At 40.8% G+C, this 24,668-nt stretch overlaps 1 protein-coding gene across 2 annotated transcripts; it reads left to right on the forward strand.

Moving 5' to 3' along the window:
* The first annotated feature begins 1,222 nt into the window (after window positions 1–1,222).
* On the forward strand, window positions 1,223–24,668 carry LOC148848312 (small G protein family protein / RhoGAP family protein). Of its 2 annotated transcripts, XM_088949834.1 has the most exons (11): window positions 1,313–1,763; window positions 2,307–2,415; window positions 2,522–2,796; window positions 4,852–4,914; window positions 4,992–5,010; window positions 10,067–10,165; window positions 10,267–10,344; window positions 10,427–10,671; window positions 22,533–22,692; window positions 24,113–24,254; window positions 24,350–24,668. In XM_088949834.1, exons 2-11 carry the CDS (start codon window positions 2,355–2,357, stop codon window positions 24,426–24,428), a joined length of 1,221 nt encoding a protein of 406 aa, XP_088805960.1. In that variant the 5' UTR covers window positions 1,313–1,763; window positions 2,307–2,354; the 3' UTR covers window positions 24,429–24,668. The 2 variants fall into 2 exon arrangements, with proteins under 2 accessions (XP_088805959.1, XP_088805960.1); XM_088949833.1 differs by having other exon boundaries at window positions 1,223–1,763; window positions 24,113–24,668.

The following is a 24,668-nucleotide window of genomic DNA, read 5'->3' on the forward strand; positions in this document are numbered from 1 at the left end:
ACTTGTAAACCGACTGGGTTTACTTACTGCAAATGCAATATCAAATCTGGTACAAAGTATAACATACATCAAGCTTTCTACTGCACTAGCATACTCAAGTTGTGCAATTGCTCTACCGGTATTTGCTACTAACTTTATACTAGAATCATATGGTTTGCTATATTCTTTAAATCCTAAATGCTTAAAATTCTCAAGTACTTTCTCAATATAATGTGATTGGCTTAATGTATAGCCCCTACTATACTTTTTAATTTTTATTCCCAAGTTGGTATCAATTTTCCTAAATCTTCCATTTTGAAGACAAATGATAAGTAGTTTGTAATTTTGTTTATGCCAACCATATTGGCATAGGTGTCAAAGTAATCAATCCATTCCTTTTGACTAAATCCTTTGACTATCAATCTAGCTTTAAAAGTTTGTACAGTACATCAGTGTTGTATTTTATTCTAAATACCCGTTTACATTTTATTGGTTTTGATCATAGAGACAACTCTACTAGTATCTATGTGTTATTTGACATTATTGAATCATTTTTATCATTTATAACTTCTTTCCAAAATGCAATATATCTAGAGGTCATGGTCTCACTATAGGTTTTTGGATCATTTTCAATGTTTAGGACAATAAGTATCTTATTTAAAATCTTCTCTCTATCAGCCTCACCAAAAATACAATTGACTGAGTATAGATAAAATTTGAATCTAAGTGTTTCTGTGGATTCATTTTCTGTAGATTCGGAGCACAACTTATTTTCAAGGAATTCAACATCTTTAGTTTCAATTATTATATTGGACTCTAAGTCTAGAAACCTATAGACATTGCTATGTTTTGCATATTCAACAAACATATTTTTCTTAGCTCTGAGTCATAATTTAGTTCTTTTAAGATATGAAATTCTATAATATGCTAAGCACCCCCACACTTTTAGATATGCTAAATTAGTTTTAAAGTGCCTCATTGTGCCACACACACGCGCATGCGCACGTTGTGCGGTATCAAATCCCCATACTCTCCTCTACTAATTTTAAGGATTGTAAATCAGCTCCTATTAAAATAATAAAAATAAAATTTATAATTTTTCTAATATGAAACAAATTCAAAAATAAGATTTATAAGAGAAAAACTGATTTTACAATTAAGTATGCAATTTCTCATGTAATTAACCAATCAAACCCATTGTATTGGTTTTTTATTTGTACGATATCAGTTATCACGCTGAATCCTCGTACATGAAAAGATGAGAACGAGCGGTGTAGCATGTACGTGGGGACGTCCCTACACCTTCGTCACCAACTGACCTCAGGATGTGTTTGGTTTAATAGAAATAAAGTCAAGAGACAGACATGGTTTTCACTTTTCAGGTTTTGTGACTTTTGTCGCTTGGAGTTTAACGTTTTCTTCTTCTACGAGTCGAGTCTCAGTCGACGACCTTCCAAAGTTGGCACTTCGCAGATCACAAGTCACAAATCACAACTCCGAGATTCAAGAGTCCTAGAGCTTTGCCCTTGGAACTATATAACCGTTATATTAGTTGGACCTCTCTTGAACCAGCCAACCCAACCTCTCCGCGTGTTCCCTCAACCAACGAGAACTGTTCCGTGCCTGATATAAAAACACGTCCTCTAAATCTCCATTTCGAGCAGGTCGTCGTTCAAAAGCGAGCTCCTCGTGTTGGACCTTTTTTCTTCTTTCTTTCTTTCTCTCTCTGTATCCTTTTCCCTTTCCCCGACTGTCCTTCATTTCCATTCGCTCGCTATAACAAGGTAAAGTCTACTGATCTTCTACAATGATCGCAATCTCTTACCAAAATTGTTAGGGTTTCTGATTTTTGTTGTTTATTTGAATTCAATTTTGAATCATCCTTATTCTTGCATATGCTTATTTTGATGATCGAGGGCCGTTTAGTTAAAATATTAGGTTTCTATTGATGGATCTTTTACGGATTCTACGAAATGGCTAGATTTATTTAATTCTTTTTTTGATAAGTCAGCTTTATTTAATTCTTTCGATAGACTGGCTTAGATTTCGACTTAGGGTTGAGTTTATTTGTTTGTCGCTGAATTTCGTATCCTGACCTTATGAAGGATGCTTCACAGGAGTTTAGTTGATCATAGATTATTTGCTCTATGTTTTCTTTTCTTTTTTTTTTTTTGGGGGGGGGGGTAGGTGGGAAGAAATGTAACATATGATAGTTTTTGTTTTATAGCGATCAATTTAAAAAGTGTAAACTTCATTACTAGTGCTTATAGATACGACTGGTGTGTGATATGATGTATATTTTACGCCTTTGTTTATGTTAAATTCAGGTTCATTTGTTTCTGCGTTCGGTTCATTTTTGTCTTCGCATTGTTTCCATGCCTTCGGCTGTCTCACCTCAGTGGCATGAGAAGGCAAATGGTTTCTTTACTTCTTCAGGTAACCTCTGCCTGCTCACTGCAAGACTGCAACATTTACAAATGATTATTTTGAGAGATTTCTATTTCTTGCTTCCTCTGATTGTGGCAAAAAAGTTTTAATTCAGGGGTTAAGCTTAAAGAAGCTGGACAGTCTGCTGGGACATTTGTGGGGGAGGTTGCAAAAGATGCTAAAGGGAATGTAGCTGATGCAGCTGAAAAAGTTGGGTCATTGGTGAAAAATCGATGGTTCCTTATACGGGAGGCTGCACTGCGGCCATCAACAAGAGATGCTTTGCAGGATCGCCTTCGTACTGCTGCCTCAACAACTGGGATACTGCTGATGAAGGGCATCTCAGAAACAAAGGACAAGGTTGCTGTAGGAAAGATGAAAGTTGAAGAGGTAACAGTGGACTCTGGTAAATCTATATTCAGTATTTCAAATGACAAATTCCTCTGAACAGTATGATCAGGTATTGCCTAGTGCGATCCTGGCATCTGGGGTCTTAGGAGGTTTCAACTGTATACGGACCTGACCTCTGAACAGTATGACCAGGCTATTGCCTAATGCTGGTCCTAGCAATCTGGGGTCTTAGGAGGTTTCAACTGTATACGGACCTAACCTCTGAACAGTATTACAAAGCTAAGTTATTTTAATTTACACTTCTATTTCTCCCTCCCTTAATTGTACATGGCTATCTTTTGACCTTTTTTCAAAGGCAATTCATGTAACTTTAGCTAAACTGTGGTTGTCAAGCATTTCTACACTAGAAAGTAGTTAAAGGTGGCTGAAATATTTAACAATTCCAAAACTGCTAAAGCAGCACTAAATTGATTTGTACATGCCATGTACCTTCTTCGAGTATGCACCATGGGTTTGACATGCTCGCCTTCTCAAATAGGCATGGCTTATGGACATAATTTTGAGTTCCTCCACTCATGGTTTAAAGTATTGATACACCCAAGTGTATTGGCAGGGGTGTATCGATACCTTTTACCACATGCCTTTTATTTTTTTACTTATTTTTTCAAAATTTCATATATATATATTATTTAATAAATAAAAAATTGGTTTTCTGAAAACACCTTTAAACAGGCGTTTCGGAAACCCAACGATATGATACTATATGCCCGATATGGGATGTATTGTATCAATATTTTGAACTTTGTCTCAGCAATTTTTTTTTTTCTGTAATTACAATTTGCTATTACTAGTTCAAGGGTCAAAATATTGTCATAGGTTATAAGATATCTGATAATACCTCTTTTGCATTTCTATGTATATAGTAGGTTTGAGTTCTTCATGCAGACATGAGTATGACTACACCATAGCCAGATGTAACAAACTATGACTTGTAATTGATGCATTATATCTATCTCCTCATGAAAAATATGTTGGTGTACCAAATGGAAAGAAAAGGAAAAGGATATATTCTAAATTTCTCACTTCAGTTTAGGGGATGTATTACATTTGAAGGTGGCCAATTTCAGCAAATTTGTACTGATAGAATGCTCAAATAATTTGTTTTTCCTATGTGACAAAGATGATGTAATTTGGATTATGGAAAACTAAGTTCAGGGTACATATACTGATGGTAATACCAATGAACCAATCTTCAGGATTTAGTGGGAGATTTGGTAATATTAGGGAGCTTAAGGAAAGTAATTATTTTATATTTTCTATTTAGTGTCCTCAGGATTAGTTTAAGAAGCTTCAATGGATTTTAATAAAATCTTTTTATTATCCTCTTGTGCATGTTTCTACTCTGATCTCATTTTAGTTTCATCTTTGGCCCATATATATGAAGGGGTAGTTTTGTGATATTAGTTTCAGTTCATTTTGTTTTAAGTAAGGATCTGAGATTAGTTGTATTCTTGTTGCTTCTTTAGTGTAAATTTTGTTATCTGAGATCCTATCTGCAAAATTTAGGGCTTCAGGTATTCAAAAGGTCTTTGCTTTTGTCTCTTTTAAAGTTATTGAAACATTAATAGTGCGCAAGCAACAATAAAAATGTTATTTAGAAGTTAATAGACCATATAAAGGTATAAGAATAAACAAAAAGGTAACTAAAAGCATGCTTATAAAAAGGCACACACCTGGGTTACCTGCACCTCAATCCATGTCTTTTACCCCCCTCCCCCACCCCCCACCCCCCCCCAAAAAAAAAAAAAAAAACAAAAAATCCAGCTGATCTTGCCTGAGTTCAAGCATGAGCATGCCTTAATGCGCATTGCTTACGTGTCTAAGCATGTCTTTTAAAGCACTGTTCCAGGAAACAAGCTGATTAGTATAAGAGCCTGAAATTTCCATTACAAGTTTATTTGTTTCTTAAAACACCTCAACTCTCAAACCACATTTTAGCTTAATATATGTATCTTGTGATTTTCTATCTGAATTTAGAACTTAAATGTGTATGTTGAAGGTCTAATGATGTATTGCAAATGGATGGTTCTTCAGGTAGCAAAGAAGACTGCCCAAAGAAGTAAGAGCATTTTGACCAATATTGAACGTTGGCAGAAGGTATGTAATTCAACATAGGCAATCAATTTTGAACCCAGTTGCTTGTTGAAGTCCTGATTTTTTCTTTAACTATGCAGGGAGTTGCTAGCACTGATGGTGAGCTTTCTATGCTCTGTAAATGGTATTTGTTTGTGTCTGTACATACACATCATATTATTGGTTCAGTCAGAAAGGTAGTCCATGTCTCCTTTGGCATCATATAGTGTGTATTTAAAAAATTTCAACAATTCTACTATTGTGATTTTGTCTGTAGAACGATTAAAGACTTGAATGTTCTTTCTGGAGTAGTAGCTAAGTCCATAAGGAAAAGATTCTTAGTTTCAGTCTGTGCCTCAGCTAGCACTGAAATTTGTGTGACTGTATTGATTTGGCCAAAAGCAACTATGATCTTCATCAGGAAATAGTTATGCCTTTGATATGCGTTGACTGTTAGTCTAATGCCTTCCCTGCAAACAACAAATTGACAATACATTTCATAGTACCAATATGCATACTTTATTACTGCTTATCTTTGTTCGTACACGAATTGTATGGAATTAGACAAGCCCTAACATACAATTGCTCATCAGTTTGTAGAATTAGACCTCTTCTATTTTGTATTTTTGGATTTCAAGATTTTATTTTGCAGGAATCATCATCATCCAAGTCTTATACCAACTATATGGGGCCAGATACATGAATCCTATTTCACCATTCCGTTCTGTTTAATGCCATATCTATTGTTAAATTATGATTTATCATATATATTTTCAACTGTTAAAAGATCAAAATATAACTTGTTTGTTTTGCAATAAAAATAGAAGGCTTAAAATTGAAAAGAAAACTTAATGTTATGCAAGATGATGCAAAACTTTTTTTATTGGTGTGAAAAATACAAGCTTTGATCTTGAACTTTCCAGCTCATAACCTTGTGCATGTGCCTGTGTTTGCACATGCAACATGCATGTTTGCATTTGTATGTGTTTCTATTGAAGTGAACTAGTTTGATTTGAATGGTTGAGAGGTAGAATTCAATGAAGTGAATAAATCTGGAAAAATGGTATTTTAGTGTGTCATGTGAGTATCACCATCATACAATACTGATACTGATATTATATGGTATGCACCTATGTCCTAAACCAATATCATAGCATGTCATCTAAGTGAACATAATTTGATAATTTGATACTCCTTTTATTGTAGAAGGAAATCTTTTCACTTTCAGTGCATAAAGTAACAGTTTCTAATGGAAGCTTGAAATGAACATTGATGCATTGATTATCTAGAAACCTATGAGAAGAAGGTAGGGATATAACAAGAGCTGTGTCTGAAGCTATTGGCTTCTGGGAATGGTTGCAAAGTTTGATATTGTAATTCCTTCTAATGGATCACTGACAAAGGTGCATCACTGCATTGTAGCACTCAGCTTCTTACTTTATTTTCATATCAGGAAAACTACCTAGATCTGAGGGTGCAGATTGAAGAGTTCGAAATACAACTAGGAGTGGAAAGTGGTATGTTAAGCTTAAAAGTAATGATAAGCCATTCCTAAGGATTGGCAACTGAAGTTGTTCCCTAGCACTGTCAACCAGATCTGTTTGAGATTCATCTCTACTCTAGCATTGTACTTGTCAGCAATAAATACTACTAAATAATTTACAAAAAAATTAGAAATAAACAGAAAGTAAGAGATTAAAACAGAGAAACAAGTTCACAAATCAAGAAGAAATATGCCCCTCAACTGAGTTCCCTTAATCCTTCATCTTCTCCAGTCATGGCTGTATAAGATGACTCGTTAAACAATTATAGAATATATAGAAAAGACAGAAACATGGAATTGTTTTTATTTTTCTTTTTTTTCCCCTTTGAGTTTTGAATATGAGATTTCTCAGAAGCTCTTATTTACTGCATCTGTTTTTCTTTATAAAGAGAATTTGGGATTGTGAATCTGTGATTACTGGATTAAGAGAGTTTGCAATTGATAGAAAGAAGAAGCAAAGTGACCCAGGTCAAATGATAGTGATGGTTGAGGATTTTCTTTTGATTCCAGTTTTGATATCTATGAGGGGATCACAGAAGATTACTTGAAAGGAATCAATTGAAGTTATGAGTTGTTAAATGCAAGCTTTTGGTGGATTAGGCTTTGAATGTTTCAGATGATTACAGCTCTTCCAGCAGTAGCAGTAGCAGAGATGGGAGTTCTGAGAAGTTGGAAGGCGTTCCTTTATAGAATGCATCTGCAGAATTTAATATGAAAAAATAAGGGTCTTGAGGATTATCGGTGTCACTACTTGATGATTTTCTGTATGGGAAGTATCCCACAACATTTCTGCAAAAAGATGCTCTTCAGCTTCCTTTGTATTTGGGTGGGTACTCAACCCCTCAAAGATTGTTTCCCCTCGCTCTATTCCATTTCCCTTCACAAACTTGAGCCAATTGCAACTTTTCTCCCGATCCCGTTAAACCCCTTATCTTTAAATTGGGACTTTGGGTTTCGTAGAGGGTTAAGGGATGGTGAGTCGAATTGTGTTATTGAGCTAATTCATTTACTAGAATCCGTTTGCTTAGACCCCACTTCTTCTGATCAAAGGGTTTGGACTCCTCTTCCAAAAGCTACTTTTACTTGCTCTTCTTTTCTAAAATCCCTCAGTTCTAACCCCCTTTCCCAGGATTCCTTGTCAAAGAAGTCTGGGCACGATCTATTCCCCCAAAAATTGCTGTATTTTGCTGGGAAGTCTTCTATGGGAAAATCAATAATTTGGAAAACTTATAGAAAAAGAGACCCTCGCTTTGTCTTTCCCCAAATTGGTGTTCCTTGTGTAAGGCCGAGAATGAGGACTGTGTCCATTTGCTGATCTCCTGTTCCTTTGCTACAGCTATCTGGAGGTGAAGCCTTTGTTTATTTGGAGGTAGGTGGTCTATGCCTTCTGATTTAAGCTTGTTATTCAACCCATCTGTTTTTGTTTGGCACACTAGAAGAGGTAAGGTCATGTGGAAATGTGTCAGAGCAGCCACTCTTGGGAGGAAAGGAATGCAAGAATTTTCTTAAAGAAGGAAAGAGGGTTAGATGAATGAATGATTGTATCCTAACAAGAGCAATCCATTGGCTGAAAACTGTGGACATCTTTGATGACTTGTGGAGGAACTGGCTAGTAATAGCTAACACTTCAACAAAGAAGGATAGAATTCTGTCAGAATGGATTCTGCCTTTGGAAGGTGTCATCAAGCTGAACTTTGATGGAAGCAGCCAAGGCGACCCCGGACCTTTAGGTATAGGGGGTATCCTGAGAAATAAGGATAGCAACATAATTTCCCTATTCTTAGGACCGGTGGGAGTGGGGGATTCCACAGGGGCAGAAATCCTTACTGTAGTACAAGGAATTCAGATCGCCAACCAGCTTGGGGTGGAACATCTCCTAGTTGAAGGGGATTCTTAGGTGGTAACAAGGTGGCTCCTAAACTTGGATACCACCATTTGGGGCTACAAAGATCTCATAAAAAAAGTAAAGTGGTTAACCAGTAATATGAGAGTTGAGGTAAAATGGGTTAGTAGGTCTGCTAATTCTTTGGCTGATGCTTTAGCCAAACAGGGGGTTTATAGGAAAGATCTTTTTTGTGCTTCTATGTAAGTTGTTATTAATTTGGAAATCTGTACTTAACTAGCCCGGAGAGGTTGCAACTCGTGCCTTTCCTTGGGGACTTTGTACTGTTGTCTATTGCTGATTAATAAAATTATTTCAATTATCAAAACAAAATTTCAGTTTCAGGCATTCTGATATTCTTGTTTACCATCTTTCTCTTTGACTGAGTCCACAGACAAATTGGACATCATGCTGTCATAAGAGAATATAAAGGAAAGTGTTCCAGTTGAAGGATGAGAGTTGGGACTAAATGGTGTTTTTTATTATTGTTGATTTGATTAATCGTTTTTATCTTCTTTGTTTTCTGTTTATTCATTAGCAAGTACTGACAGTGGATGCGAATCACAATTAGGAAAGTTGGTGGATGGTTGAGATGCTAGTGAGTAGTGACTGGCTTGAATTGCTGGCTTGCTTAGCAGGACTTGCATTGAAACGTGCAAACTGAATTTGACTTGTGGGTCCAGAGAACCCCATCTAGTGTGTGAAAAATCATTTATGCTCAATTAATTTTAGGCTACCTTCATCAATGAGATCAAATTGTATTTGCAACCTGTAAACATAAAAGGTTGTAAGTTGAAGTTGTTTGTTTGGAGACTATCAAATTCAATATGATTTAGTAATAACCTACTTGGTGGACTGCTACATCATTCATTTATTTGGTTCCTTCTAGTGAATTCCTAAAAAAGGTTTGTTATAGCAGTCGTAGTTGCTCATAGTATCTCAAGGCAACATGCTAACTAGTTTCAAATTTCTTAATGAAGAGTAGAAAAGTAAAGCTCAGGGTGTCCAGGGTAGAGAACTACAGCTACTGCTGGTGGTAATGGGTAGGTTAAAGTTCAACCTTCTGCTTGTAAGATGTCTTTTGTTTAAACCATGCTTGGATCATTATGTGTTAACTTATCATGGTACATGGATAAGGCCTCAACAAGTGTCTATAAACTGGTGATAAGGCTATTCCATTCTAGAGTAGTGGCTCTGATACCATGTCAACGAACCATTCAACCTAAAAGCTTAAACTGTTAGGTGAGGTCCTTGAATGGGTTGATATTCTCTAACACGGAAACAACTATATGTTTTTTTTTTTTTGGAATTTCACCATAGATTCAAGGTTCCAGTCTTCCAGATGAATCCTAAGAAAAATGATAAATTACCAAGTTTAGTTTCCTTCTTTTCCTACTATTTTATGCTCTTTATTTCTATTTCCTATCTAATACTTGTCCAAAGTTCCTATTTATTCTTAATTTCTCAATTTCTCATCTCTGTTAGGTTTTCCTATTTCATTTAAATCCAACTTATGTTTTGTTAAGCAAAATCAGAATGAAATATCATCATCATCCATGCCTTATCCCAACTATATGGGGTTGGCTACATGAATCCTGTTTTTCCAATCTGTTCTATTTAAAACCATATCTACTGTTAAATGATCAATTGACAAAATTTAAAACCCTGCATATAGTAATTGTATACCGAAATTTCTATTTTGACTACTTTGAGGTGATTCATTCTATTTTTTTTTTCCATTTTTCTTCCAGTATTTGGGGTGCCAATTGAGATAACAGTACAACGGCAACAGTCCAACAAGCCCGTTCCTTATATTTTGGTCAGATGTGCAGATTATCTCATATTATCAGGTGATTAATATGAAATTAAAAGAGAACAGTTTTCTACTATATGTTCCTTTATAGCTCACCAAGTCATTGGATGTAATATCGCATATGATTGTGCTTTCTAGGCTTAAACTCAGAGCAGTTGTTCAAATCTGAAGGAGATAAAAAGGTTATTCAGCAGTTGGTTTCACTATACAACCATGGTATCATCTCTTACAAATATTTGTTTCTTGTGCGTTGTTTTTATCATCCTTGTTATCTTTTGGTTTAACTTTTCTTTTGCAGATTACAATGCATCACTGTCGGAGAGTGTGAACCCAGTTGATGTTGCATTTCTAGTTAAGTGTTACCTTGCAAGTCTTCCTGAGCCACTTGCCACGTTTGACCTCTATCATGAAATTATCAGTGCTCGTTCCAGCATACATTCAATGAAAAACATACTTAAGCGGCTTCCTAATGTAAACTACATGACACTGGAATTCATTACAGCGTTGCTGCTTCGTGTAAGCCAGAAGTCACCTCTTAACAAGGTATTCTTCCAAGATTTGCATCTTACCACACTAAATGCACCTTTTTTTTTTTTTCTATATGTGAGTGTGATATAATGCATCACCTTTCTGAAGAGGATACCGTATTACTCTTGGCCAAGACACAGGAGTCATGAAGCAAAAAAAGGAGATTTCTCTCCTATGCGTGTTACAATATTTTTGTGGAGAAGCAGAACTTACTCTGTTTAAATGGTTGGGGTTTTGAAATAAAAATTATCAGCCCACCCATTTTGAAAATGATTGTGAGCATATTGCAGATTGGTTTACTTAAGCAGGATATTCTTCTGTGCTTATGCCTCTATTTTATTATTCTTTTAATTTTGTGTCAAGTAATGAATTTGTCTGAATTATATTAAAGCACAAGATAAGGGAATAGATTCTCTTCTACCCAACTCAAACTCAACTATTTATGGAGATAAGGTGTATTTTGTATAAGATGTAGACTTGCCATCTTTGTACTTTTTTATGCTTTCCTCATTACTACATGTCCAATATAAAAAAGAGTCCCATTACATGCAAACCCTGTCATGCACACCTTCATTCCTAAATACTGTATTGATAATTTTTAATCATTATGTTTCCTTTTAGAAGAAACATGATGAAATTTGTTATTATGAGTGTAGAGTGTTGTATTCACCATCAACCTATTAACAATATAGATAGCAATTCAGCTCTCTACAATTAGAAAAAGATAAAGCAGATAATGGTCAGAGTATTGCATTTGACTAATATAACTAAATCAGAAAGATGGTGTAGCTTAGTTACTGTTAAGAGTTTTGTCCACTATCAACCTATTGACAACATAGATAGGACAGAAAGCTGATTATTTTTTCTGATTCTTCTGAGCTAAAATGCTTCCCCACAAATAAAGCACAAAATCCCTTTTAACCATTGCAGATGGATTATATAAGCTTGTGTTCTCACTGAGTTAAATTCCTATGCTATTTGTTTCAGTTAATACTCTGAAACACAGCTTAAAGGAGCCCTGCTACCAATATGGATTGTTCTTCTGGGGTGGGAAAGGCTTTGCGAGGATTACTTTTGAACAATTTGAAAAAAAAAAAGAAAATAGAAGAGAAAAATAGAAAGAAAGAAAGAATCGGGCTGGGATGAAGAAGGTGTTGAAGGGGAGTGTTTAGAAGAGGAAGATTGAGGGGCTGAAATGTTGAGATTTATAGGAGTCAGGGGCTGAAATGTTGAGATTTAAGGGGTTTGAGGGAAGGAAGAAGAAGGACATTGGTAAGACATTTGATCAGAAATCGGTGTCAGTTTGCTTGCAAGAAGTAAACGGGGCCTAACAAATGTGTACTATGCAAATGAAAAAAAGGGAGAGAGTGGAGTTTTGTAGTGTGGATCTCTTTCATTTTGATTGGTTCTATTGGTTTGTCATCTTGACACCCATTCAGATTACAATGTGATTGTGCGCGATCCAGATACTCCTAGCTGGAAGGCGATCCGAACTCTGGTTGCGCGGCGAGCTGGACCAAACTGTAGAACAGTAAATCAGAGAACCCGGGGTGGATAACCCAGCGAGATCGCTCCGATGCTTAAGTTAGTACTATTCTACAGGTGCGAGCTAAATTTCTGAATGCTTGAATGTTAGTGAGTAAATAACCATGCGTACCTTTGCCTTGGGGTTTCATGTCCTTATATAATGGAGTAGTCGTGGGCCTTATGAAAGATCTCTGGGATCTCTGGGCATACGGATAAGGTCTGTTCCATCTTTGAAGGAGAGCAATGTGTTGATAAGGTTTATCGCTTTCCTCCGATTCGGGCGGGATCTCAACCAATTTCGTCCTCGGGTAGCGTGCAACCGGTTCTCATGGGAGCCGTTGGATCACACAGATCTCAACCGTTGGTGGCCAAATGTGGTGGGTTATAAATAGGGGTCGAAGGGCCCATTATCCTCGCCATAAATCGTGTAACTAAGCTCTCTTGAGGTCGCGTCAGAGTCCTTCAGCTCGCCATTCTATCCTTTTGTGTCCGAGGTCGTTGTCGCATTCTTTGGTGAGTTTGTCTTCTTAAGCTAGTTGTTCCCTTTTCCTTTTCCTGTCCAACATGTCTAGTGCTAGCATAGATAGGTTACTTAGCGATTCTAGCGAGCTCGAGGGTGCCGAGGTGCAGTCCTCAACTCTCGTTGGTGAGGCCAGCTCTTTGCTAGAGAGCTCCTCTTTACACCTTTTAGGAGAAATGCCTTTACTTGCTGTCGGGCCATCTCGGCTTGAGGAACCTGAATCTCAGGTAGAGCGGCCGACCTTCGGAGAGGGGGTCTCGTCTTCTTCTCGAGGTTGGGATCCGGACAACTTCGGCCCTTCCACGATGATCTTGGATAGATTGTTGTTCTTGATAGCCCATTACCGTCTCCCCGACACTCTTGTCTTCAGCATTCCTTTGGGTTAATTCCCTTGGGCTCACAATCATCACGAGCTCGTGGTTTTTGAGGAACAACTCATAACTGGGCTGCGCTTCCCGCTCCACCCCTTCATCGTAGAAATCATCAAGTTCTTTTACGTCACTATAGACCAGCTACACCTGAACTTCATCCGTACCATTGTTGGCACAATCTCACTTTTCCATGAGTAAAATTGACCTCTTACTTTAGACATCTTTAGCTCGGTTTGCTCCATTAAGAACTCTTCTTGCCTGCACGGGAACACCCGCCAGAGCTATTATATCTCTCGCGCCGGGTTCAAGGTTCTGTTTGGTAACTCGAACAGAGTACCGATCTGGAAGAGGAGATACTTCTTTGTTCGGAACTCTGAAGGATGGTCATTCCTGACTCATTGGCGAGTGGCCATTAAGGATCCCGAGGTGAGGCTGGATGCTAAGACTAGGGCGGTCCTCTACTCTTGGAGGGACCTCGGCCTTGAGATAGAAGATTTCTTGACCGAGGAGAGGCTTATACGAGATGGGCTGAGTCCTCTTGGTAGGCCTCTACCTTGACACACACATTACTTTTCCTTTCTTACTTACTTCAGTTCGCGGCTAACTCTTTTTATTCTCTCTTGCAAAAGCTATGACGGGTGTTGATGCCACTAACCTTTTGAGGAGTGTTTAGAAGGGAAAGAAAAGAAGGGCCTCGAAGAGGTCTTGTCGAGAGGAGGCTAGTTCTTCTGTTCCTGCTGAACCCGAGGTTGCAACGCCAGAGTCAATCTCTGTCGAGCTCCCGGGGGAGGAGGTTCGCCCCCAATCTTCGGTTGTCGACCTGGACGAGGACCGAGATGAGGGGACCCCACCTCGCGAGCCTGAAGATACTTCAGTGCCTGGGATCCTGCAAAGGTCGCGGAGTGGGCTGACATGCCAACAAGTCAGCTCTGGCTTCTTCTGTCAATGGTATTTACACCTGCTTTTTCTCTCTCTCTCTGTCTCTGTCTCTTTTAGGTGAACTCCACTATCCACTCGTTAGTCTATCAATCTGAGATCCACTTGAAGCGAGCTTGGGAGGCTGAAGAGAACGCTCGGAAGCTCTACCGTGAGCTGAATTTAGCTCGAGGTGAAGTTCTTAGAGCCAGGAAGGGAGCTCAGAGCCAGGAGGAGCTGATCCTAGTGCTGACGGAGGAGAAGAAGCTCAAGGGGGAGAAGGAAGCTCTCCTTTGGGAGAATGAAAGCCTCGAGGCGATGATCAAGGAGCTCACTGAGATCTTCGACACCGCCATTCAGGAGGCGATGATTTAGGAAAGAGATCGCGCCATAAAGGAGTTCAAAGAGTTCCTTGAGTTTCACCACCTCCAGGTCAAGTATGGCTCTGGCTCGTACCGATCGGGCTTCAAGCTCTGCAAGTGGTTGATGCGGTAGAAGTTCCCCGAGCTTGATTTCGGATCTATCTCCATGTCCAACGTTACTCAGGAGATGACGAAGGAGGTTGATGAGGAACCTGACTCCTCCGCGGGAGAAAGTGACGACGAGCTACACGAGGCGAGACCATCATGGGAGGCAGGTCGAGATGACGTGGAGGAGGACCACATGGAGACTGACCTACCTATTGTTGGGAATTTTGGCGGATCTAATGTTTAAACATGCCTCTTTTCTTTTACCCCCCATATATGATGTATATCCCGGGACTCTGTGCTCGGTTGTAGTAGCTGTTTTTTTTATGTACTTTGAACTTTTTGTTAATGAAGCACAATAATTCAAAAAGTCTCGTGTGTGCAAGTACAACAAAAATTTTGAATTAAAATCTTTCTAAATGTTGGTTATCCCGAAGTGTCGAGCTGAACTCCAAGTAGGAACAACCTCGTTTTTTTGTACATCGAGGTGGACGGACACTGTAGGGTACATACCCGACCTGTCTATGCCGAAGAGGCGACTAGGACTTGTTTGTTTATGCCGAAGAGGCAACTAGGATTTGTCTGCCTATGCCAAAGAGGTAACTAGGACTTGTCTGCCTATGCCAAAGAGGCAACTAGGACTTGTCTGCCTATGTTGAAGAGGTGACTGGGACTTGTCTGCCTATGCCAAAGAGGCGACTAGGACTTGTCTGCCTATGCCGAAGAGGTGACTAGGACTTGCCATAGTGCCGATGTCTTTTGTCAGCTCGGCGCCGTAGCCCATAGCGCTTAAGCTTCTGGGAGTGGTTCACAGTCCTCTCTTCCATCTGTCATCTTTTTCGGCCAGTTCGGTGGTCACATAGACTTAGAGAAATTTTGCCTTGGAGTCATGGGTTTATAAGTAGTACCTTCTTTGATTATCGATATTCTATGCTCAAGATACCTGCTTCCCTTCCAAAGTCTCGAGCTCATATGTACCTCCCTCGAATACTCGCTTTACACGGTATGGGCCTTCCCAATTAGGTCTGAGTACTCACATAGGCTTAGGTACCATAACTTTTCGAAGAACCTGGTCGTTGACACGGAATTGTCGTTTTCTGACCCGGGAGTTATACTTCCGAGCTACTCTTTGTTGGTAGGCTGTAGTCCGAATGTAGGCCAGGTCTCGTACTTCCTCTACTAGGTCCAGGTTGGTACGGAGCTCGTCATCATTTGTTTCCTCGTCATAAGCCTCCAATCGTAATGTGGATACCTCGATTTCTACTGGGATCACCGCTTCTGTGCCATACGTGAGGTTGAAAGGGTTTCACCCGCCGCGGTCTTGATAGTAGTTCGGTAAGCCCAAAGGATACTGGGCAGTTCGTCCACCCACAATCCCTTTGCTCGAGCTAATCGAGCTTTCAATCCATGAAGTATCGCCCTGTTAGTTACTTCTGCTTGCCCATTCACTTGGGGGTGTGCTACTGAGGTAAAGTTTTGTTGAATCCCCATCTTGGCACAACAGTTTTGAAACTTGACATCTTCGAACTGCTTTCCATTGTTGGATATCAGCACTCGGGGTAGTCCGAAGCGGCAGACTATGCTTTTCCAAAAGAAACTTTGTATGTTGCGAGCTGTGATCGTTGCCAGGGGTTCGACTTCCACCCACTTTGTAAAATAATCTATTGCAACAACCAAAAACCTCCTTTGCCCTGTTGCTGGCAGGAATGGACCAAGGATGTCGATTCCCCACTGCACGGAGGGCCACAGGCTGGTGAGGTATTTCAAATCAGCAGCAGGTTAATGGTGGATGTTGGCATGCCTCTGACACTTGTCTCATTTTTTGACGAGATTGAGTGCATCTACCTTCATTGTGGGCCAATAATAACCTTGCCTTAGAACTTTCTGTGCGAGTGCTCTGCCCCCCAAGTGTCCACCGCACAAGCTTCATGGGTGTCGCGGAGTACGTGCTCTGCTTCTGAGGGTCGCAGGCAGCATAGATAAGGGAGCGTGAAGGATCTTTTGTACAATTGTCCGTCTATGAGGATGTACTTGGCTGACTGGCGCTCTACCCTTCGAGCCGCATTGGGTTCTGCAGGTAGGGTCCCGTGGAGCAGATAACCAACGAGTGGGGTTATCCAGCTCGGTTCTACTTGTAACACGGGAGCGACCTCTTCTGCCCCCCCCCCCCGAGAATGCTTGGCTGGGGTAAGTCCTCTATGTACACAGTTCACATAGTGTTACTACTTGTGCTCGCTAGACGTGGCAAGGCATAAGCCTTAGCGTTCTCGGACCTTGGGAATTTTCCTGATAAAGCAGGAGATGAAGCCGTGTACGATTTATCCGACTTTGGCCAAGTAGGCTCCCATAGTTGGGTTGCAGGCTTCGTACTCACCAGTGACTTGGTTGACCACTAGTTGTGAGTCGCTGCATACGATGAGGTGCTTTGCTTTCATTTCCTTTGCTAAGGTTAGCCCGGCGATCAACGCTTCATATTCTGCCTCGTTGTTCGATGCCTCGAATCCGAACTGGAGAGCATACTCCAGCTTTACCTTGCTTGGGCCGTACAGTATCAATCCTGCACTGCTTCTCCGTTGGTTGGACGAGCTGTTGACGTGGAGGATCCATGGCTCGTCGTCCCAGGTCGGTTCCACTTTGATTGGGGCTGGTGCCATACTGGTTGATGCTCCTGTCGTGTGAGCGAGCTCGGTCAACTCAGGGGTCGTTGTGTCGAATGTGCATTCTGCTATGAAGTCTGCCAAGACCTGGGCTTTTACTGCTGGTCGAGGCTCATACCAGATATCGTATTCGCTCAGCTCGATGGACCACTTCATTAATCTTCCAGACACCTCGGGCTTGAGGAGGATCTGTCTCAGGGGTTTGTTGGTGAGAACAACAATAGTATGGGCCTGGAAGTACGAGCAAAGTTTTCGGGCTGCTATGATCGGTGCGTATGGTAGTTTCTCGATCCCCGGATATCTAGTTTCTGCATCCTGCAAAATTTTACTAACGTAGTAGATGGACTGTTGTACCTGATCTACTTCTCTGATCAGTACCGAACTAACCACTTCACTCGTAGAGAGGTATAGATTTAACACGTCCTCTTCGGGTCGAGTTAAAACAGGGGCGGTACTTAAGTACCTTTTCAGCTCATCGATTTAGACATGAAGCGGCTCAAGGTAGCTATTTGACCAGTCAACCTCTGGACCTCTTTTATTTTCGGGAGTGGTCTCATATCTAGGATTGCTTTTATTTTGGCTGGGTTGGCCTCAATGCCACGTCGGTTGACTATATAGCCTAGGAATTTACTTGAAGTGACTCTGAAGATGCATTTATCGGATTTAATCTCATGTTATATCTTCGTAAAATTTGAAAAACATCTTTTAAATCGTTCAACAAAGAATTTGAAAACTGTGTATTCACGACCATGTCATCAACATAACACTACTTTATTTCCGATCAACGACTCAAAAAATTTATTTACAAGGCGTTGGAATGTTGCCCCAACATTTTTCAATCTGAAGGGCATGACCTTGTAACAATATAACCCGAGCTCAGTTATGAAAGCGGTCTTGTCTTCGTCAGCGGGATCCATCCTAATTTGGTTGTAACCGGAATAGCATACAAGAAGCTCAACAACTCATGCCCTAAGGTTGCGTCCACTAGGCGATCGATCTTGAGCAACAGGAAGTAGTCTTTCGGGCATGCTCTGTTCAGGTTGGTGTAGTTGACGCACATGCGCCATTTGCGATTGGCCTTTTTCACCAGAACCGGGTTGGCTACCTAGCTCGGGTAATGGACTTCCTTGATCAAGTCTGCCGCGATGAGCTTCCCGACCTCTTCATCGACTACCCTCCAACGTTCCGGGGCGAGGTTGTGCTTCTTTTGTCTTATTGGCTTGACTAAAGATCGGTATTAAGTTTGAGTTATAATTTTTGGGTCAATCCTGGGCATCTCTGCCATGGACTAAGAAAAAATATCTAAAATTTGAAGAAACTTACTAGCTGGGTTCGAAGTGGTTCGCTGATCGAGGCACCGATCTGAAGAGTTTTGGTTGGTATGGTGGTAAAGATTGGTATGTGGATTGTTTCTTCTTACGGGGTAGCTCTCTCATCGGTATATTCCATTGGTCGCTTGAGTTCGACATCCTCCGCCAGTTTTGCTTTTCCTTTTTAAGGCAGCCACGTAGCACTTGCGGGATTCGAGCTAGTCATCTCGCACGACTCCCACTTCGTAATCTACTGGGAATTTCATTGCTAAGTAGTAAGTGGACACTATCGCACGTAAGACGTGCGTAATGGGTCGACTTATTATTGCATTGTAGGGGGAGGGAGTTGTGACTACCAAGAACGTGTGCTCGAACTGCATAATGTTTGGCCACTTACCGGCTTCCACGGGCACTGTGACTCGACCAAGAGATCTGACTCCTCACCGTTGAACCCTACCAAAGGCATATCTATTGGTTTCAGGTCACCCTGCTGTAGGTGTAATTTGTCAAAGGTCTCCTTGAAGAGTATGTCTGTTGAGCTGCCTGAGTCCACGAAGATGCGTTTCACCTCAGAGTCGTTAATCCTTAGCTTCACCACTAAAGCGTCATCGTGCGGGTACTGGATCCCATGCGCATCGTCCTCAGTGAAGTAAATCGGTTCCTCGAGCTGAGGTTACTTTTGCGGGTTTTCAACTTCATTCTCCAATTCACGGACCGAGGAGGTCCTCCTAGCTGCCGGTCTACATCCGACAATGATGGATCCACCGGTGATCATGTTGATTACCCTGCGAACTGGTCTTTCCTCCGGCAACTATCGCGGTGGCTGCTCATTTTGCTTGTTGACCTCGGGGCAACTCCTCCTCTAGTCCCCTTGTTGATCTGCTTGTCGATCGGCTTGTCCCCTCTCTTCTCGCAATATGTAATTCTTCATGTACCCGAGGCAGATAAGCTCCTCGATCTCGTCATGGAGATTCTTGCAATTCTTCGTGCTATGTCTGTGATCTCGGTGAAAATGGCAGTAGACATTCGAATTTGTTGTTGTCGGGTCTCCCCTTAGCCTGGGAGGCCATTTGACGAAGGAGGAATCCTTAATAGCCATTAAGATCTCTCCTCGCTTAGCATTCAAAGGCATATAACTCGTTTTCTCCAAGGGCGGGGTCTTGGAGCGCCGACTTGGCCTGTGGGTGCGCGAGGGAGACCGACTTCTTGACTTGCTTCCTCCCCTACTCGGGGACTTGCTCTTCTTTCTTTTCTGCCCACCATTGTTTGTCCCTTCGTTTTCTCTCTTCCTCTTTTCCGGTGGTGGATTGTCAATCTTTTGGTTGATCTCCTTAGTACCGATGAACTGATTTGCCAACCTAAGGAACTCGGTGATATCTTTTGCTTTGTTAGCTACCATGTGCCACTTTGAACTCTTTATGGTTGATTCCTTTCTTTGCTGCGGTGAGTCGCACTACTGGATCGGGGTTCGGTATCTACAGGCAAGTGTCGTTGAAGCGCTTTATATAGCTTTTGATTGATTCTCCTTCCCTCTTAGCCACGTTCAGAAGGTTTTCTTGCGACTTCGAGCACTTCTTGCTGGTAATGAAGTGCACAGTAAACAGGTTGGCAAATTGGGACCATGCACATGGAGGACTCATCAGCCCCGACTAGGTGCATCTGAGATAGGAAGGAATCCACATGATCGTTGGGGTCGAACGACCCGTCATACTTATCTAACAGGGGCACCTTGAAGTCTTTTGGCATCGGAGTTGCTAGGAGCTCGGGAGACAAGGGAGATGATTGGCAAAGCTTGCACCTTGAAGTCTTTTGGCATCGGAGTTGCTAGGAGCTCGGGAGACAGGGGAGATGACTGGCAAAGCTTGCTTCTTCCTTTTCTTTAGCTTGCTGGCTTGGCTTCGTTGGCAGGCTGTTTCTGGCTGAAGAGTGGCGTGTCTTGCGACGTTGCCATTGCTGCTTCTTCACCGGCTCGACGTTGGTACTACTGACTTCGGTTTGATTTGGCATCTTGGCATCACTACGGACATTACCGCGAGGTGGATCCTGGTTCCTCCTTGTCGGGTTCTCTTGGTTGGGGAGTTCGCACAGGCTACCATGAGGGACGGAGGGGGTCCTGTCTCGAGTTTGCACCTCAAACTCTGGGCTGGTTGTTGTCTCCTCATGAGTCGTTATTTTCTTGCTGGGAGTGTCGAGTTGGATTGGCCTTGTTGAGATGACTATCCCTAGGCTTGTTTCTAAAATTTCCTTGCGAGAGCGGGGGAGTGTGTTGATCGTCTCTCCTCCCACGTGGCGAAACCTTACCCCTGGGAGGAACCGACACTTGTGAGGTTCCTCACCCCGATGGGGGGATTGATTGACGTTTTGGCTAGTTCCAGGCCGATTCGGGTTTTGGCCCTAACGCAACCCTTGGTGCTGGGGTGGAATTGGCTGCTAGTTCGGCTGTAGTGGAGGGAACTGCTGCTGATACTGCTGGTATAGATAGTACTGTTGATACTACTAAAACTGTTGGACTTGCTGCATCTGGATTTGTATTGTCTTGATGCACTGAACGAGGAAATGGAATTGGGAGTGCTCGATTCCAGGAGGGACCGTAGATGGCTCGAAGAAAGTTACGCCCACTGGGGGAAGCGGGATGCTCACTTGCATGGTGCCTTGCGACACAGACAGTGACAAGACCCTTGGAGTTGTAAGAGGAATAGTAAACTGGCCAATGCATACCGTAGGACCCTGGGGGAAGGTTGATTGTTGATCTTGCCCCCTAGTGACGTTCATCTCGGTGCTTTTTCCAGTGTTGTTGGATGAATTCATTGGGATAAATCAAAAAATAAATCTGCAATTAAGATTGGTATGACCTTTAGATTGAAATCCCACAGACGACGCCAATTGATGGTGTGTGATCTAGATACTCCTAGCTGGAAGGCGATTTGAACTCCGGTTGCGCGACGAGCTGGACCAAATTGCAAAACATTTAATCATAGAACCTGGGGTGGATAACCCGGTGAGATCGCTCCGATGCTTAAGTCAGTACTATACTACGGGTGCAAGCTGAATATCTGAATGCTTGAATGCTAGTGAGTAAATAACCACGCGTACCTTTGCCTTGGGGTTTCATGTCCTTATATAATGTAGTCATGGGGCTTACGAAAGAGCTCCGGGATCTCCGGGCTGTGTGGATAAGGTCTGTTCCGTCTTTGAAGGAGAGCAATGTGTTGTAGCTCCGAACTGGCACTTTGTTTCTTTAGTCCTGAATTGGATTGGGTGACTAGGTATCTCTACGCCGAGGTGGTTTTTTGGGCCGAGGTGGCTGAATGCTTGAACTCCAAATGTTGCGAACTGGGTTCGTTTGGCTGAGTTGTCACCCCTCGAGCAGATCGCGTCTACGTGTACCCTTCTTACTAGGTCGTGCCAAATCACCCTTCATCACAATGTTTTTTCTTTGTAATGAAATATTTATTCTTTATTCTTCAAAAAAACACTTTTCTAAGGAATCGGATGCAGTTCTTTTTGTGAACTTTTTAAATCAATAATGGATGAAAGGCTATTGAAAAGGATACAAGAAAAGAGTGGGGAAGATACAACATGAACAAAAGAAATTGTTGAAAGTGTCAAGAAAAGGATTTGCTCAAAAACTGCTGCAATGGAGATAATCTATACCTAGAAAACTCATCAAATGAAAATCCATAAACATTGAGGGCATTGATGTCTCATGTCCATGTGTACACACTAGGAAGTAGAATCTACAATTTAATTGGTATCTAATAGGGTCTCCTGCGACAACATCCAATATCATAAAAGATGATTCTTATATTTGATCTTTTGCTGAATTGTTTTTTATATTGAACTACAACTAATCTGGGGAAAGAGGAATCCTCAGGCTGATCTGCAATCGTCCATCCTATACTGAGATCCATTCGGGTCAGACCTTGCAAGTATATGTATAACTTGGTATTTATATATGACAACTAAAAGACATCCCATGTTTATCTTACCTGCAGTCTCCGTTATTTTAGTTTAATGATAGCTTTTGAACATGTGCATCAATTTTCCACGTCATATGGATTTAGTCTTATTTGTAGTTGTCTACCCATTAATTGGAAATGTATATGCAGATGGATGCTCGTGCGCTTGCCATGGAAATGGCTCCTATTATTATTTGGCAGAGGGAGCAGAGACCAGACTATAGTCAGTTTTGGCACCATACTTCTAAAAGTCCTTCCAAGAAGACAATGGATCCAATGCCTACTTACAGTGCATGGGATATCCTTTCAGGTGATTACTATAATTATATATAACTTCTCTATATGAATCCGTCTATATTATCTTGCATCTTTGGATTTGTATGACTAGAGGATTTAAGTCAGTTCAGAGAGACTGATGCATCAACGTTGTTAGTTGTTACTAAACTGAGACCAAGGCTTCTTGTATCATCATCTAAGCCTTGTTCCTTGGCCCAAATATATGGGTTTGGCTATATACGTGAATCCTGTTCCTGTCATTCTATCCATCGAGTGCCATAGCCATTATTAAACTATGTGCCCTTATGTCATTACTCACTACTTCAACCCTTTTCCTTTTTGATCTGCCCCTAACTCTTCTTGCCTTTCAACTTGTAACAGATCATTTCGTCTTTTTGGTGCTGTTGATCGTCTTCTTTGCATGTCAAGCCATATTAGTATCCTAGGTTCCTTAAATTATTTCCTTTCTGGTGCTGTTCTTTGTAGGTCTTCCTACGTATCCTTCTCAACATTTGCATTTTTGTCACACTGATTTTTTGGACACTTTGTTTCTTGACCACCCAAAGCTATGCTCCAATAAAACATTGCCAGTCTTAAAAGTGTTTTATAAAATTTTCCTTTTAGCCTAAGTGGTATTCTCCTATCACATGAGACTTTGGATGCACTTTTCCAATTTTACCATCCTACTCTAATTCTATGGGTTGCATTCTCCTCGATCTTTCCATTGTCATGGATTATTGAACCAAGATAGCAGAAGAGGTTACATTGAGAATTTTAGATATCTCTTGGTCTCTGATCCTATGTTTACCATGATTTACACTCCTTAACAATGCTTATATGCTGTTTTTTTGGTAAACATGTATATTCTGTTTTAGTCCTACTTATGAACCAGATGTTTTTTTTTTATTTTTATTTTTATTTTCAATCATGCAAGAGATGAACAATACGAGTGGTGATCTAAAAGCTCCTAGGGATCCCAAGATTTGGAAATTTAGCATATAGGTTTTGTTGGTTGGTAAAAGACCATCTTATTAGAAAGACTGTCATCTTTTTAGGTGGAACAGGAATGGATTTCTATTGAGGTACATTTTGTACATGCTGGATATGAAATGGTGTGACAAAAGAGCATGTGTTCCACAACTTCACTTCAGTGTCCAAATTTAAGCATACTCTTCCATGTGCAAAGTGGGCCTGTTGTCTTATCTGACTTTTATTTAAAATAAGTTAAAACATTTTTCCAAATTTTTAGTCATATCAGGAAAATTTGTCTAGTTTTCATAAGATATAAACAACATGGAGGGTTTTCTCATCCCCGTAATATTCGACCAAATGTCAGTATTCGGTAGAAGTATGTATTCTCCTGTTTTTCTAACCTTGCCCCCTCCCCCAAAGCTTTTGAAGTGATGTAGAAGCATGAATTCTCCTTTTTTTTTTTTGTTTTTTTATTGCCACAGAAGAAGGCGACAACGTTGATGCATCCTCACAGATTCCCTTGGATGATGGCTCTCCAACTGATTTTGCAGCTATTGAGGTAGTCCAGTGCCTCATCGAGCATCATAATGCAATTTTCACAGATGCAAATGAAACCGTGTGGAGGTGATTCTTATAATGCTGTTTTCTGACAACACAAATATTGATATGGCTCAAGTTGGGATTTATTGGCTTACATTTGTTAACCACAATGTCTCTAGTTATGATCTTCCTGCATTTCAACTGGATTGCCAAATAATTAGAAAAGACCGGCCACAGGCCCATAGTAGAAAGGGATGATATTCTACCACAAATTCGGAAGACTGGAAAATGGCAATGTTGACAAGGGGAATTCTAGGTTCAGTTGGGTTGGTATTTGTAAATATGTTTTTTACTTGGTGATGCATTTTTAGGTAACTCCAAAATACCACATTCAGGTTGGTGCTATGGCTGCTCATGAATGGCGATATTGTTGATTTTACAGAGGCTTACGAACCTTTTATCACCAGTTTGCAAGGGAACATATTCTTTTTTGACTTA

The sequence above is a fragment of the Nelumbo lutea genome, chromosome 6 (genome assembly GCF_056320005.1).
Source record: "Nelumbo lutea isolate HS-2025 chromosome 6, American lotus-T2T, whole genome shotgun sequence".
NCBI lineage: Eukaryota > Viridiplantae > Streptophyta > Magnoliopsida > Proteales > Nelumbonaceae > Nelumbo > Nelumbo lutea.

Excerpts from the sequence above, each read along its gene's own strand:
- LOC148848312 (XM_088949834.1), top strand. The coding sequence starts at position 2,355 with ATGCCTTCGGCTGTCTCACCTCAGTGGCATGAGAAGGCAAATGGTTTC. Across the intron at positions 10,345-10,426 it reads GGTTTCACTATACAACCATG|ATTACAATGCATCACTGTCG; the intron begins GTATCATCTCTT and ends TTTCTTTTGCAG. Across the intron at positions 22,693-24,112 it reads TGCATGGGATATCCTTTCAG|AAGAAGGCGACAACGTTGAT; the intron begins GTGATTACTATA and ends TTATTGCCACAG.